The sequence below is a fragment of the Mus pahari genome, chromosome 8 (assembly GCF_900095145.1).
Source record: "Mus pahari chromosome 8, PAHARI_EIJ_v1.1, whole genome shotgun sequence".
Taxonomy (NCBI): Eukaryota; Metazoa; Chordata; class Mammalia; order Rodentia; family Muridae; genus Mus; species Mus pahari.
The window spans coordinates 39,854,744-39,868,911 of NC_034597.1; the positions used below are offsets into that span (position 1 = coordinate 39,854,744).

Below are 14,168 nucleotides of genomic sequence, written 5' to 3' on the forward strand. Positions count from 1 at the left end.
TTCAAATAAAAAATGTTATCACTATAAAAATAACATCACCCCCTTGTGGTAAAAATCTGAAAATACACTCTACTGGAGAATCCTAATAGGCACTTAGAAAAATAGATATAAAGTATTTTCACACACTTCTCTGTGTGTTCCCGACAGGGTTTACAGACAATATACAGAGGTAGCCTCAGTCTTCTTTAGGTCAGTACTGTGTCTGGAATTCTAGTTGGCTCTCTCTATTGTAAAAAGCTTCACATTTGACAGAACTGCTACAAACAAACCAACAAACAGCCAGAGTTCAAAGAAACTGAGATCACCCATGGAACTAAGATAGAAAATGGCAGGCAGGCACAAAGAATGGCCTTATTGAAGGGCAGTTGCCGACCTAAGATGACAGGGGCACCAGGGTTTCGCACTTCCTAAGTTTACCCTACAATTTGGAAGTCCACCACAGGAAGTCAGTTCTTTAGAAGAGGTTCTACCCAATCTCTGCCTGGCTTACTAACATAAAGATATGTATTTCCTCCTAGGAAGTAGCAGTGCCTAGTAAGTATCACAATGAGGACCAAACACTGGGAGAAAAGAAAACTGGGTAAAACAAGGTTATTAAAAAAAAAAAAAAGTATAATGTTCCACAAATAAGAAAAATACAGCATATATTGTTAAAAAAAAAAAAAGACATTATTCACTCCCATTAGATTTAAGCCTAATACTAAGAGGCATGTATTTATGTCCTAAATACATAATTATCTATTCAGTCTATGTAATGTTACTTGAATGTATGGTGTCAGGGCTGACCAGAATTCGAAAGAGAGCAAGAAGGGGCATATGGGAGAATTCAGAGGGAAGAAAGGGAAGGGAAAAATTATGTAATTATAATATCAAAAAATTAAAAATTATATGAAATACCTGTTCTATTGTGAAAATTACTAAGCAGAAATTATCATGATTGTCTAATGGGAAATCTGTGATGGACAGGTTTCCATTAAATTCAAACTTAATAATCAATTAAAATTTCATGATTTCTTACATAGCTTTAAACACCCACTGAGAAAGTATGGTCACACAATGAACACATTTAAGAAAAAAAAAAAATCTAACAGCAGCTTGATACAGGTCTTCTACTCCAACCTCATATCTACATTTCACAATGGGGACCAAACACTGGGAGAAAAGAAAACTGGGTAAAACAAGGTTATCAAAATAAAAAATATAATGTTACACAAATAAGAAAAATACAGCATATATTGTAAAAAAAAAAGACATTATTCACTCCCATTATACTAGATTTAAGTCTGAGACCATGTCAACTATAGGCCTTGAAGGTCTCCTTACCTGTTCTGTGCCTTAGGGTTTTCACCTGCCAAACAGAAATAGTAGCACTGAAATGTTACTCTGGGATCAGAAATATATGAGAAGGACTTAGCACAGTACATGAAACTCAAGTCCAATAACTGTAGAACTAATTAATTACCTCGATTATACATTAAAATTTTAAATTGCTGTTTTTACTTCATGCAAAGTTATTTGGCATGATATGCACTGATCTTTTTCCAAAATATATAGTACATTATAGGACAAGCCCTCTCAAGTAGAGTGGTAAAGAAACTGAATATCATTAAATGAACTTGATAAATCAGAATGCTTTGTATACCAAAGTCCCCATTAGCAATCAACGAGTGTTCAGGGAGCTTGTGAAAAACATTTCACACTCCTTAAAAATAAGTGGGCAATGACAGGATATTTTTGTATGAAAAAACATGTTAATTAGGAGATATAAGATTTTCTAGCTACCAACCAGCCATGTATTTGAGTGACCCTTACTCTTGCACCAACAATTCAAGCATGCCTTATGTGACTACTCTGAGGTGCAGTGGCATTTGAGAAACCAAGATCTCTTCATCTGGGTGTGTAGACACGGGCATCTCAAGGAATCAGTAAATCCTCTACTTTGAATCAATATATTGGCTGGTAATTATTTCACTGTGCATCAGTAAGATAGTATTCAGATAGTGAAATATTTAGAAGGAAAGAAAAATGGAAAGATCAAAGAAAGTATAACACAAATTGTCTGCTTTAAACTAAACTTGAATTTAACCTCCTTTAACCTATGTTAGCAGCACTTTTTAAAGCAAGGAAGACCCTAGGGACTCCCAACAATGGCACTCCTAAATGAGGCCAGTAACTGTCATACTCTAAAAATCCATCCACTCCACTATTATCTAACAATTCTTGATAAGGGTTCATTATATACTCTATCATCTTCAGTTATGGAGGGGTCAGTCGTCCTTCTTAGCCTATGGATAAAGACATGTCATGTGCTCTTACTACTTTAACTAACATAAAGGCTGGTTTTCCTTCTGAGTCTATGTTCATTCAGCAGTCACATTAAGACACTCAAGTTTAGACAAATAATTTTCAGTGTTTTGTATACTTTTTAAACTAAATATTCATAGCTAAATATTACACATAGTTCACAAAGAGCTGTGGAATATTACAAAGGTTCTTATTTAAGTTTTGGTAAAAGGTATTAGGCTCCATTATATCCATTATGTCTAACTGAAAATTCCCATGTATATATAAAAGCATTTTATCTATTGACAACCCTTTTTTGAGTTATATATTCTGAACTAAATTTTATGATGTCCATACATATAAATACTTAAAAAGTAAAATGCAAAGAATGAATACTGGTTTACACAATGCAACATTTTTATTTCCTTAAAGAAATACCTCATCTATTCTAGTTAGATTTCTAAATCTTGATTACAGTCATGTCCTTTTCTACTAAAAAAAGGGGGAGACCTAAGCTATGAAAAACAAGGAATATTTTAAAGTAAAAATTGTTTATAGAATTCATTATAGATGTCCTTAAAGTGTAAAAATAGGGTAAAATAAAAAAATAAAAAAAAAACAACTGCAGGGAATTTGTTTATTGAGCATGAAGGTTAACAAGTCTAAATAAGGTATTCACTTTGAATTTTCTTTGTCCTGTCAGTGGACATAATGGAAAATATTGCACAGAACTCAAGCATGGAAATAATAATTAACAAAATATCTAAGCAACAAGTAACTGGTTTACATTTTAAAAATTAATCCAAACAAAATAATTTGAAGTGCTTCTCTGATTTGGAAGTCTTAAAATGTTATCTCATGTTTTATTTAATATTTTTCTTTTTCTTTTTTCCTTTTTTTTTTTTTTTACAAATTGACACTGTACAAAGAGTTCAAATGGCCAGTAAAACTACTGCCTTAAACTGTTGGCTTTAAGTAACAGAGGTATAATTTGAGTTTGCATCAGTACTTTCTAAGTGGCAACAGTACAAGAGCTTCGCTAGTATCAAGAACCTGTTCTGGCTCTCTCTTTTCTGAGGACAGCTATCTGGATACCCTCTAAACCTGCCACTATGTCCTGCAAAAGTGACAAAGACAAAAGTTGGCATGTTCATTGCCCCCGCTTACCATCGTAATACTGGGCTAAACAGAAAGTAAAAATTCAGTCAACAGTAAGCTGTGCAGTGGTTAGCTCTGGACCTAGGCAGTTTGATAATGGTGATAACTATTCAGTCAGGTTCTCAGAAGAAAAACAGTTCCTCCAAATTAGACCAAAATCCTACACTGAAAGAAAAAAAATGCTATGAACGAACTGAAGATTACAGTTTACCTGGTTCCTAGATGGCTACGAACTACACATAACTTAGAATAATGGACGACATATAACCTGATTTGTATTCTCAGAGTAAACTGATAGGTTTATGAGCAATAGCCTTTCTAAAGTTTTATTTGATATTTAAAATTTTGTGAGTGAATTATTATGTTGCCATATTAAGCCAATTCAATTAATAATCTTCAAGAAGTACTAACTTCAGAAATGCCTTGAGACTGGAGAATGAGAATGGAGAATGACAGTCTCTACAGGTCTGAAAAGCAGGCTTTCAGTGCAAGCTTGCCTCCAAACTTGGAATATATACTATTCATTATCTAAAATTCTCAGTTCCTCTTAAAATAGAAGACTCCTGCATGTTTAGCCATCCCATCTCATTCAAGTTAGTCTTAAGGGACTGACCGCATTGTTGCTAAACATGGTGTTATTTCTCATATACACCGTTTACACTATACATCAATTTTCTACTCCCTTAAGAGTATTAAAATAACAAATATGGTCCTTAAAAGTCTTCCACCTTAAGTTAAATATAAAATAAGGTAGTTTCATTTATTTTTTGCTAATTAATTGACTTAAAATCTATTTATCAAATAAAAAATAGTAAACTTTAAGTTTTACCCAGAAAGCAGATACATTCTGATCTGTTCCTAGTTTCTACTTAAAATGGTTCATCAATAGTTCAGTTCATGAGATTTTCCTTAGACCAGCGCTGTTGCTGCCCCTCAGGAAAAGCACATAACCACCTACACAAATGATGCTCAACTGGGATCCTCTTGAGATGTGAGAAGTTCTTTAGGAAAACCTAATAGCTTGATTAATAATCACCAGCGCTGAAAATTTCACTGAAAAACTGATAAATAAGAAATATAGTTTTACTGCACTTCGCCTATTTTTAATGCAAACCAGGAAGATTTCCAAGTAGAATATGCTAAAAACCAAGAACCAGAACACTGGTGAATTTCATTCATTTTCTGACACCAACATTTTTCAGGATTATAACAGTCATGTAGGTTTATAGAATTTGAAATTTATAAATTAAAGTATAGAATTCAACATAACAGGGAAAAGATAAAAAGCAAAATACAGCTAGAGGTGTCCACATTTCAAATAAAATTCCAGGTAAGTATGGCTGCTGTTTTCTTCCAGTCATTTTTTCCCATAAAATATTGGCGGTGTCATAAGGAATCTCCTGTGCTTCCCATTACTGAGGCCTTCTGAAAAAAACAATCCATTTCCTTTGTAAATTCAGCTCAGCTGAAGTGTCGCGCTAGGCGGGCAGATCTATAGTCAGCACGAAGTTGTACAAAGGAGTGGAGTATGTTCTTGTCCAGATTGGCAAGTTGTTCTCCCGAGCAGACTTGTTTTAAATTATCTGGAGCCACGACCAGGAGATTGCAAAGTGCATGCAGAGTATCAAAAAGATGTAATACCATTGGAATCTAAATGGAGAGAGGGAAAAAGGAAGCACTGAACCACAGCAGTTTATTTTCCTATACGCTTTACAAAGTCTTCTCACATCTTGTTAGTCAGAACTTATATAATATGGAAAAAGCTGCCTCCTATGTTAGAATTTCTTAAAGTTTCTGAAGAGCTAAAACTCAAAGGTTTCCATAGTTTAAAGTTTTAACCATTAAAAAGATTCATATTGGGCTGGAGAGATGGCTCAGTGATTAAGAGCACCCTGCTCTTCTGAAGGACCTGAGTTCAAATTCCAGCAACCACATGTTGGCTCACAGTCATTCATAATGAGATCTGACGCCCTCTTCTGGTGTCTGAAGACAGCTACCGTGTACTTACATATAATAAATAAATAAACCTTTGGGCCAGAGAGAGCAGGTAGAAGCAAGCAGAGGTCCTGAGTTCAATTCCCAGAAACCACATGATGGCTCACAACCATCTGTACAGCTACAGTGTACTCATATACATAAAATAAATAAATCTTTAAAAAAAGATTCATATTACTCAATTTTCTCAATAATTGGTAACTTGGTACACTAGAACTAATTTTAATAATTTAAAAATAATTTAAACATTAGGGAAAACTGATTTCAGATAAACATACATGAAAAAGGAATATTATTTTTCTAATGTGTGACATAATCATTCATCATGGATGTTAAAAGGACCATCTCGATAGAATGTGCTGAAATATGACCTTATCTAAAATAAAGTCTCAAAGGGAAAAATGTTCATACTGAGATGTAACTGGAATAACACGCCTTTAGGTAGACTATATTAGCGCTTTCTCCTAATGCTGCCAGTGAAATCACACATTTCCAGTATAGGCTTTTAATGGTATAGCTTCTGTTTCTGAGCTTACTTGCAAGCTTAACTAATATTTGTTTATATGTACCTTGAAGTCTTTGGCACATTTTCTATACTCAGCAACGTCGCAAATTGCAAGCATGCCACCCATACAACTATAGGAATATTGTTGAAGATGTTCATAAATCAGTCGATGAAAACGTACTCCAAGTTCCATCAGAACTGTGTCCACATTCTTCCCATCCATGGAATTTTTAATCTTCTCAACTTGTTTTCTTACATAAATACAAACTTTTACACATGCCTGTAAAAGTTTTTCTACAGTTATTATACAGATATGTAAATAGTTTTCCAATTTCTAAGTATAAGAAAAAACACTTAAAGCACAACTATGTTGAAGAATATTTGATCACACTGTGAACCCTAAGACTGTGAGCTGGAAAAATCTGTTTCATATTGTGGTGTGGCTCAGCCCTAGCACACACCTTTAACCCAAGAGCTTTCTGTTTACTATAAACAAGTAGTTGTGGTGTAACTCATTCCCAACAATCACCTTAAATCTAAGAATTTTTTGTAAATAAGAGCTAAATAAATAAAGTCAACAAAAGGTCAAAGGTGGAGTAAACAACCAGTTGATAGGGAGTGAACATAAGGAAGTAGGAAAGAGGGACATGGAGTTGAACGGTATTTAAAAAGTGGAGAATGAGAAGGAGCTTTTTCAGCTGAGGACGAAGGTCAGCTGGGTTCTTTCTGTGCCTCTCTGAGCTAGCAGGGTCTTCATTTGGTAAAACTGAACATTAGGTATTTTGTTTTTAAAAACAACACAACAGATGCACTAATGAGTGTACAAGAATTAAGAAAGAAAATAATATATTAGTACCACTCACATTAGTATACTGAATCAAAACATTGTTTTCATCTTCTGGCTTAAAATCTGTTTTCTTTTGTTCTGCAGCCAAGATATGCTTCATCTGTCCAATCATACAATTTAATGTCCTAAAGATTGAGAACACAATATATATGACTCACTTAACTTGCTCAATTCTACCTACAGATTATACTGAATTAAGTTAAATTATTTAATTGCCTATCATCACTAAACCACTTTGGAATTGACAAACTAGATTTTGGGGAAAAAAAGTCATTCTGTGACTTCATATCTACTTGATATTCTGGTTTTACCAACTTTCTCCTTTGAAAAGATCTTATAACCTAGCACTAATCATTTACTTCACAACTAAGGATCTTCTGAGGCAAACCTGTGCATAGGGAATACTTAGGAAGGTGGAAGAATAAACAGCTCGAAAAGAGCAGCTGTGGAAGCTGGCACATTCAATTCCACAGTCAACGGGCAATCAGGAAGACAGTACTGAGATTCCAGCTGACAATAAGGGAGCTGGTTAAAAGGCACCAATAATATCTAACCTATGTGATTCCTCAAAAGTGAGCAATCACTCAGCTTATGCAAATAAAAAGACTACACTAATTTAGAGCTAAGGGGCTGCAAGACAGAGTGGTCAAGAGATAAGTTTCATGTTAAATTAAAGAGACGGATCACATAATTAAGCACAACAATAATGAGGTCAAGTTACAAAATGACAGTAGGCCAACATAAGATGGTGGGATGAAGTGAATCCTTCACAACTGGGAGCTCTACTACTTTTCAATCAGTGTAAGAACATCATATTCTCAAAACAGAAACGTGGGAAGTAATTATCTTCAGTAAAAGTTTTAAAGTTCATTTAACAGAAGTTACATTTACAAAACCAGTACAATTACTACAATACTTCATAGATAAGGCTGAAGCCACTATATGGAAATATAATCCTAAATACTGCAAGTCTTTGTTGTTTCAGCAGCACTGACAAGTGCAGGGCTTCCCACATGCTAGCAACACTCTACCCCTGGTCTATATCCCCAGCTTAGCATCTCAGTTTTTAAAGGAATTTGTAGCTTGTACATGTATGATGCAGACGAATGGGGCTTAAAATCTGATTTTTATTTGAAATATATTTAAACATACTGATTTCCAGGAAAAAAAATTCTCTTACAGATGAGAACAGTACGTTAAATAATCAACTTTAAAAACTCTGTTCATGCTGCTATGCAAATGTGATTCTATAATTTTTAAAAAAGCAGGAGATAAAAAACAGTTAACTTGCCTATCGACGCCAGTATCCAATTTCATCTCCATCTGCTCAATTATCTCTTTTTTCTTCTGTAGGCATTCAGATAACTTAGGAGAAGAGCTATTGTTTATTACAAAGTGGGGGAAAAAAAAAACCCTCCCATTAGTAGCCCATTTGACAAGTTTATAATCTGTATATTGTGTATTCATATTTGTAAAGAATACTAACACCTGTAATTTTCATTTGCTCATAAATCCAATAATTACAAAATAAATCATTACTTGCAATTATGTATATTAATATAATCAATTCATTCAAACTAGAAAAATTAACCCATTAAAAACCAAGAAAATGTAGACTTGTTATTCTGATCTCTAAGGAAATAGCACTTAACATACTCATGCAACTTTGAATTTGAAACTAGTTTTCTGTGTATCTAAATATCTGATATAATAGTAATAAAAGTCACTGGTATCACCAGACTCTTACAAATATAATAAATCCAACTAATAATGTGAACAGTAGAAAGTAAATCCAGTTACATTTAGATTTTTAAATAAAACACACAAAACCTAATAATCATGGTTGCCTTCTGAATACTATTAAAATGTCCAAAAGTCTCAAAATATTAAAGAATAAACAACACTAAAACTCCTATGACTCTATGCTATGTGGCATAATAGTTCTTTTAAAAAGTAAATTAATAAGAACACTTTCTAAGCTAGGTTTGGTGGCTCATGTCTGTAATACCCACCTGAGTTAACACAGGAAAACAGTATACTTCCTTTCAAAGTCTGATTTGGGAATCACAAATGATCTTTGAACTTGTTTCTGGTCTAGACATGGCATAACACTGTTTATAAAATCTATCAAACCAATTTATCTCAACATTTCCTGCACAGATAACAGTGCTAAGAAAACAACTTTGTGAAATATGTTCATACATATATAATTCTATTTAATTTTCAAATGCCTTAAAAGTCCATATAAATTGATATGAAGATATGATCCAAATCCTAGTGCTTTATCAAAATATGTTCATTCATGTTTCCTGTAATCTTTACAAGTGTATCATGTCTACTGATGTTTGTGTGCATATATGTATTATAGCATAATTACAATATTTGTCAATTCCCTTTCTTCCCTGAAAATCCTATATACCTCTCCTAGCCTCAGCCTTTAAAAGAGAAGAAGGAAGGAAGGAAGGAAGGGAGGAAGGAGAGAGGGATGAGGGAGGGAGGAAGGAACTAACTTAGACAACACTGTCTCAGACTTGCCAGCTCCTGAATAATGACGTACTTATTATTTATTATAGCTTAGGCCTTAGCTGACTACCTCCTGATTAGCTTGCATAACTTAACCCATTTATTCTACTCCATGTTTGCAACGTGGCCCATTACCTTTCACTCAGTTCCAGTACATCTGACTTCATCTGTGTCTGGCTGGACAATCTCCTGCCTATCAATTTTTCCCCAGAGGTCCTTCCTCTGCCTGAAACCCCGCCTTTCCTCTCCTGCCTCAACTATAGGCCATCAGCTCTTTATTAAACAAATCAGAAGAATGCCTTAAGCAGGTGCAGAAGGACAGAGACAAACAAGCAAACATAAAACCCTTGTGAGATTGCATCTTAGTTATCCAAGCTGACTTTGAAATCATTATGTTGACTGGACTGCCTCAAACTTGAGATCCTCCTGCCTCAGCCTCCTGAGTAGATAAGATTACATATACCACCATGCCTGTTATCTGCTCTGCCTTCCAAAGGATGCAAACAGCTGAGCTGCTCTAAGCTGGAAGGCCCTTTTCATTTTAGATTTCAGATTTTGGTTCATGATAGTTAAAACTTTTCAAATATATCAAAATTAACAGCACAGTGAGAAGAGAAAACAAGAATTCAAGGAAGAAAGAAAAGATTTTTATTTCAAACCTCCTGTCCTGTTTGATGCTTACATGAAGATGTATTATTTAAAAATAATAATAAAAATATAGTAGTCATTGAATACCAATGAAAATATGACAATGCAACTAACCTTATTAGTGGCATTAGGTGATCATTAAACTGTTTGTCAAAAAGATGAAAAATAGTATTGGCCTGTTGTACAACATCCAAAAAATAGAGATTTGCATTCCTAGAATCTGATGATGGGATTCCTAAAATCGGAAGGCATAGGTAAGTGAGAACAACCTTAAAAAAAACTGAGCAACAGACAAAAAAAGATTTATATATAACACATGAATAAAATTAACTGTCACGTAATAAATCAGCAATAATTCTATAAACAGCTTAATGAGATTTATTCAAAGCTATTTTTATACCCCAAAGTTAATCATCTTCATGATTTGTTTAGATAAAATGGAAAATGAATCAATTAACAACGTGCCTGGACTCTATCCTTCTCCTTCTGTCCCAAAACCTCCTACCACAACTACACACGGTGCTCATCATGTTTTCCCCTATCATCAAGACTATTCAGAACCTCATCACCCAGAGACGTGTAGCCACATCTCCTAATACTCTGTGCTTATCTACAACATTCTGACACCAAAAGATGGAGCTGTAACCCTCTCTAGATCCACTTCCTCCTTTCATAAAGAGAAATACAAGGACTCAAGGATCCTTCCTCTTTTTAGCTTGAGATGCCAGTGTTTCTATCTAAAATTAAGAGAAGACTAGGAAAACCACCCACAGCTAAGGATAATATATAACCTTACTGCCTAGAGAAGCTTTAAAAATGGCAAACAAAGATGTTTTGTACAAAACCCACAATCATTGGTAGAAAAATTAAAGGTGCCAACACAAACATACAATTAAAAAAAACTGAAGCACATGTAGAAAATACTAATCACCATAAAACATGGAAATTAAGACAGTATTAGTGGATGTATTTAGCTAATAATATGTAAAAAAAAATGGAAAACTATTTACTAACATACATAAAAACCTGTATATACATATAGGCTAGAAGCAATATAAGTTGTATGGAATAAGTTCCTTACGAAAAAGTTACATTAACGGAAATTATTTTAAAATATATATGCATAGTGTGCTTTGACTTGGGACTTTACCTAAAGACAATACTTCCAGTAAAGAGAAAGCTCTATAATGCTACTCCAGTATGTCCTATCACCTGGTAGAGTTGTATGTGGTCATTAGGAATGTTGACCATGAACACTAACTGTATTGAACATGCTCATGGATATGAGGAACATTCCCAGTCCAAATGAAATTTTCCTAAACATTTCAAATACTGTTATTGAAATCAATAGGAAAGTTTCCATTCTAAATGAACAATAAACTCTTCATACCTTACTCCCTGTTATCTTGTTATTTCTAATAACAAATTTACTTTAGTTATGTATGTGTGTTAGTCAGAGGACAACATTCAAGAGTCAGTTCTCTCCTTCCACCATGGATCTGGATACTGAACTCAAGTTGTCAGGCTTGGCAGCAAGTACCTTTTACTGCTGAGACACTCTACAGGCCCTTATTCTTATTCATCATCTTATTCTGTAATCACTTCTTAAAATATTAAAATTATTCCAATACAAATGACTACACTAAGTCATTTTCTACCAGCACAATTTAATTACTTGATGTCAACAATCTACTCTAATTAAGTTAAAATTCACTAATAGACATTGTTGCTTATGAATAATAGCGTTAAGTCAGTGACTGATCTATAGCTAAATCTGGTTCATTATTAAAGGTTTCTAGGCTGGTATTTTACACAGCCAATAGAAACTTTCTGAACTGTATATGCTTTCTACAGGCTAGAGTATAATGCTGGAGGGTAGGAGGGACTAAACAACTGAGATCCCTATATATTCCTATATAGTCCTAATATGCTGTTGTCTCTACTTAGATTATTCTTACTCCAAATAATTCAGTTTACTCACCACTTTATTGAGTTCTCTGGTTCATGTGTCTTCTCAGAAGCCTTCTCTGACTACCCTTTCATAAAAAGCTTTTGGGAGGCTGGCGAGATGGCTCAGTGGGTAAAGGTGCCTGCTGCCAAGCCTGACCACCTGAGTTCGATCCCTGGAACAAACATGGTGGAAAAAGAGAACCAACTCCTGCAAGCTGTCCTCTGACCTCTACATGCGTGAACACACACAAAATAAATGATAAATAAGGGAAAAGAAAAAAAGTCTGCCTGTAAATCCTTTACCCTGCCTCCTGTTAGTATTTTCTATCCTTTATCTAGTTTTTTCTTTTATTATACTTCCTAATCATTTGTCTATCATTTTTACGAGAACACGAATCCCATAACTACATGTAACAAGTATGTGCTAAATAAGTAAGTACTGAGAAGAGACAGACATTAGCAAGTCAAATTCAACTCTGGGACAATGGAGAACTATGCTGCCTAAGGAGCACTACTGCATCTAAGTGACCAGCACATGTGTCTCTGAAAAGGGGACATCTTAGCTGAGGACGAATTGAAAAGACAAATGTAAAGAGCTGAGGGAAAAGTTTTCTGCAATGGACAAATGCCAAGTGCAAAAAGCCTAACAGGAAAACAATGAAGACCAGGGTTATTGGGCACAGTAGGAAATGCAGCAAGGTGAGAAACCTGTAGAGGCACACTATGGATCATATTGTTTTAAGTAGTTTGTTTTTATTCCCTCCAAGAGTAATAATCACTGAGGAGTTATCAATAAGAAAATAACAATTAGGGCTGGAGAGATGGCTCAGTGGTTAAGAGCACTGACTGCTCTTCCAGAGGTCTTGAGTTCAATTCCCAGCATCCACGTGGTGGCTCACAACCATCTGTAATGGTATCTGATGCCCTCTTCTGGTGTGTCTGAAGACAGCAACAGTGTAGTCATATGCATAAAATAAATAAACCTAAAAAAAAAAAAGTAAGTAACAATTAAGCTAGCTATTGCATAGAAACTTGGGAAGGCAAGAATGAACACAGGAACCAGTTAGAAGATGATAGTGCTCAAAGTGGGATTGTATCCGTAGAGATGAAACAAAGTAGATAAATATTTGGATGTACCTACAGTGTTTGTTAATGAACTTGCTATTAACAATGAAAACAGGAAGGTTAAAGCAGTTTCTGGGTTTGGTAACTAACAACTTCCTTAAAAACCTAAGAGAGGGGGCTGGTGAGATGGCTTAGTGGGTAAGAGCACCCGACTGCTCTTCCAAAGGTCCAGAGTTCAAATCCCAGTAACCACATGGTGGCTCACAACCATCTGTAACAAGATCTGATGCCCTCTTCTGGAGTGTCTGAAGACAGCTACAGTGTACTTACATATAATAAATAAATAAATCTTAAAAAAAAAACCAAAACAAAAAACCAAAAAACTAAGAGAACAACACTGTTGGAGGAATACAGTTTCTTTGTTTCATTATTTTAGATTATTCAAAAATCACTATATAGTCTAAGCTGGCCTCAAACTCATAGTGACCCCTGCCTTGGCATCCTGCATGCTGGGATTACAGGCGTGAACCACCATGCCTGGCCGAAGAATTTCATTTTTAAAATGTTAAATCTGAGATCCCCACTTAACAGGTTATAGGGTGAGGTTATCAACTATGTTAGAAGATTGGAAGTCAGGGAATGTGCTGTTATTATACTATAGTTACAAAGCAGTAAACCCAAAAGAATGAAGCTGAAAACTTTAATATACATGTATTCCTTTCCAGATTTATTTTTGAATATTTTTCTCTCTAAACTTCATTACTCGGTTCCTATGCAGAATTATTCTTACCTCTATTTATGTTCCTTGATATTTTATAGCATAGACCATTGTTATAAATTCTGCCAATATATTGTGCTGAATTAAGTAATCTATAGCCTTCTTTACTGTATGTAAACAATATGTAAAAATTAAGCCTAGATTTAATTTTTAGCACCCTGCATACCCTATTATTAGAGAAGTGTAAAATACGTTGTGTTGAACTGAATTCATCACACAAAAGTCACAAAACATCATTATGAATACTGTTCAACCAAGCAGAACTAAAAGAGCTTAACAAAAAGTGTAATAGAAGTATACTTACCAGCAAGTCCCGTTTCTAAAGCATAATCAATATGCTCAATACATAAAAATTCCACAAGAATGGTAAAAATTCTAAAGGCATTCCTTGGTAAATCAGAAGGATCAGAAAGCTT

General features: G+C 34.6%; 1 protein-coding gene across 1 annotated transcript in view; it reads right to left on the reverse strand.

Moving 5' to 3' along the window:
* Positions 1–1,634: 1,634 nt before the first annotated feature.
* Positions 1,635–14,168, reverse strand: part of Exoc5 (exocyst complex component 5) — a 51,995-nt gene continuing 39,461 nt past the window's right edge. The window contains exons 13-18 of the mRNA XM_021203495.2: positions 14,057–14,165; positions 10,074–10,194; positions 8,080–8,166; positions 6,805–6,913; positions 6,006–6,221; positions 1,635–5,091 (exon numbers count right to left, since the gene is read on the reverse strand). Coding sequence (XP_021059154.1) covers positions 4,903–5,091; positions 6,006–6,221; positions 6,805–6,913; positions 8,080–8,166; positions 10,074–10,194; positions 14,057–14,165 — 831 coding nt within the window. The 3' untranslated portion in view covers positions 1,635–4,902. The remainder of the gene's footprint in view (positions 5,092–6,005; positions 6,222–6,804; positions 6,914–8,079; positions 8,167–10,073; positions 10,195–14,056; positions 14,166–14,168) is intronic.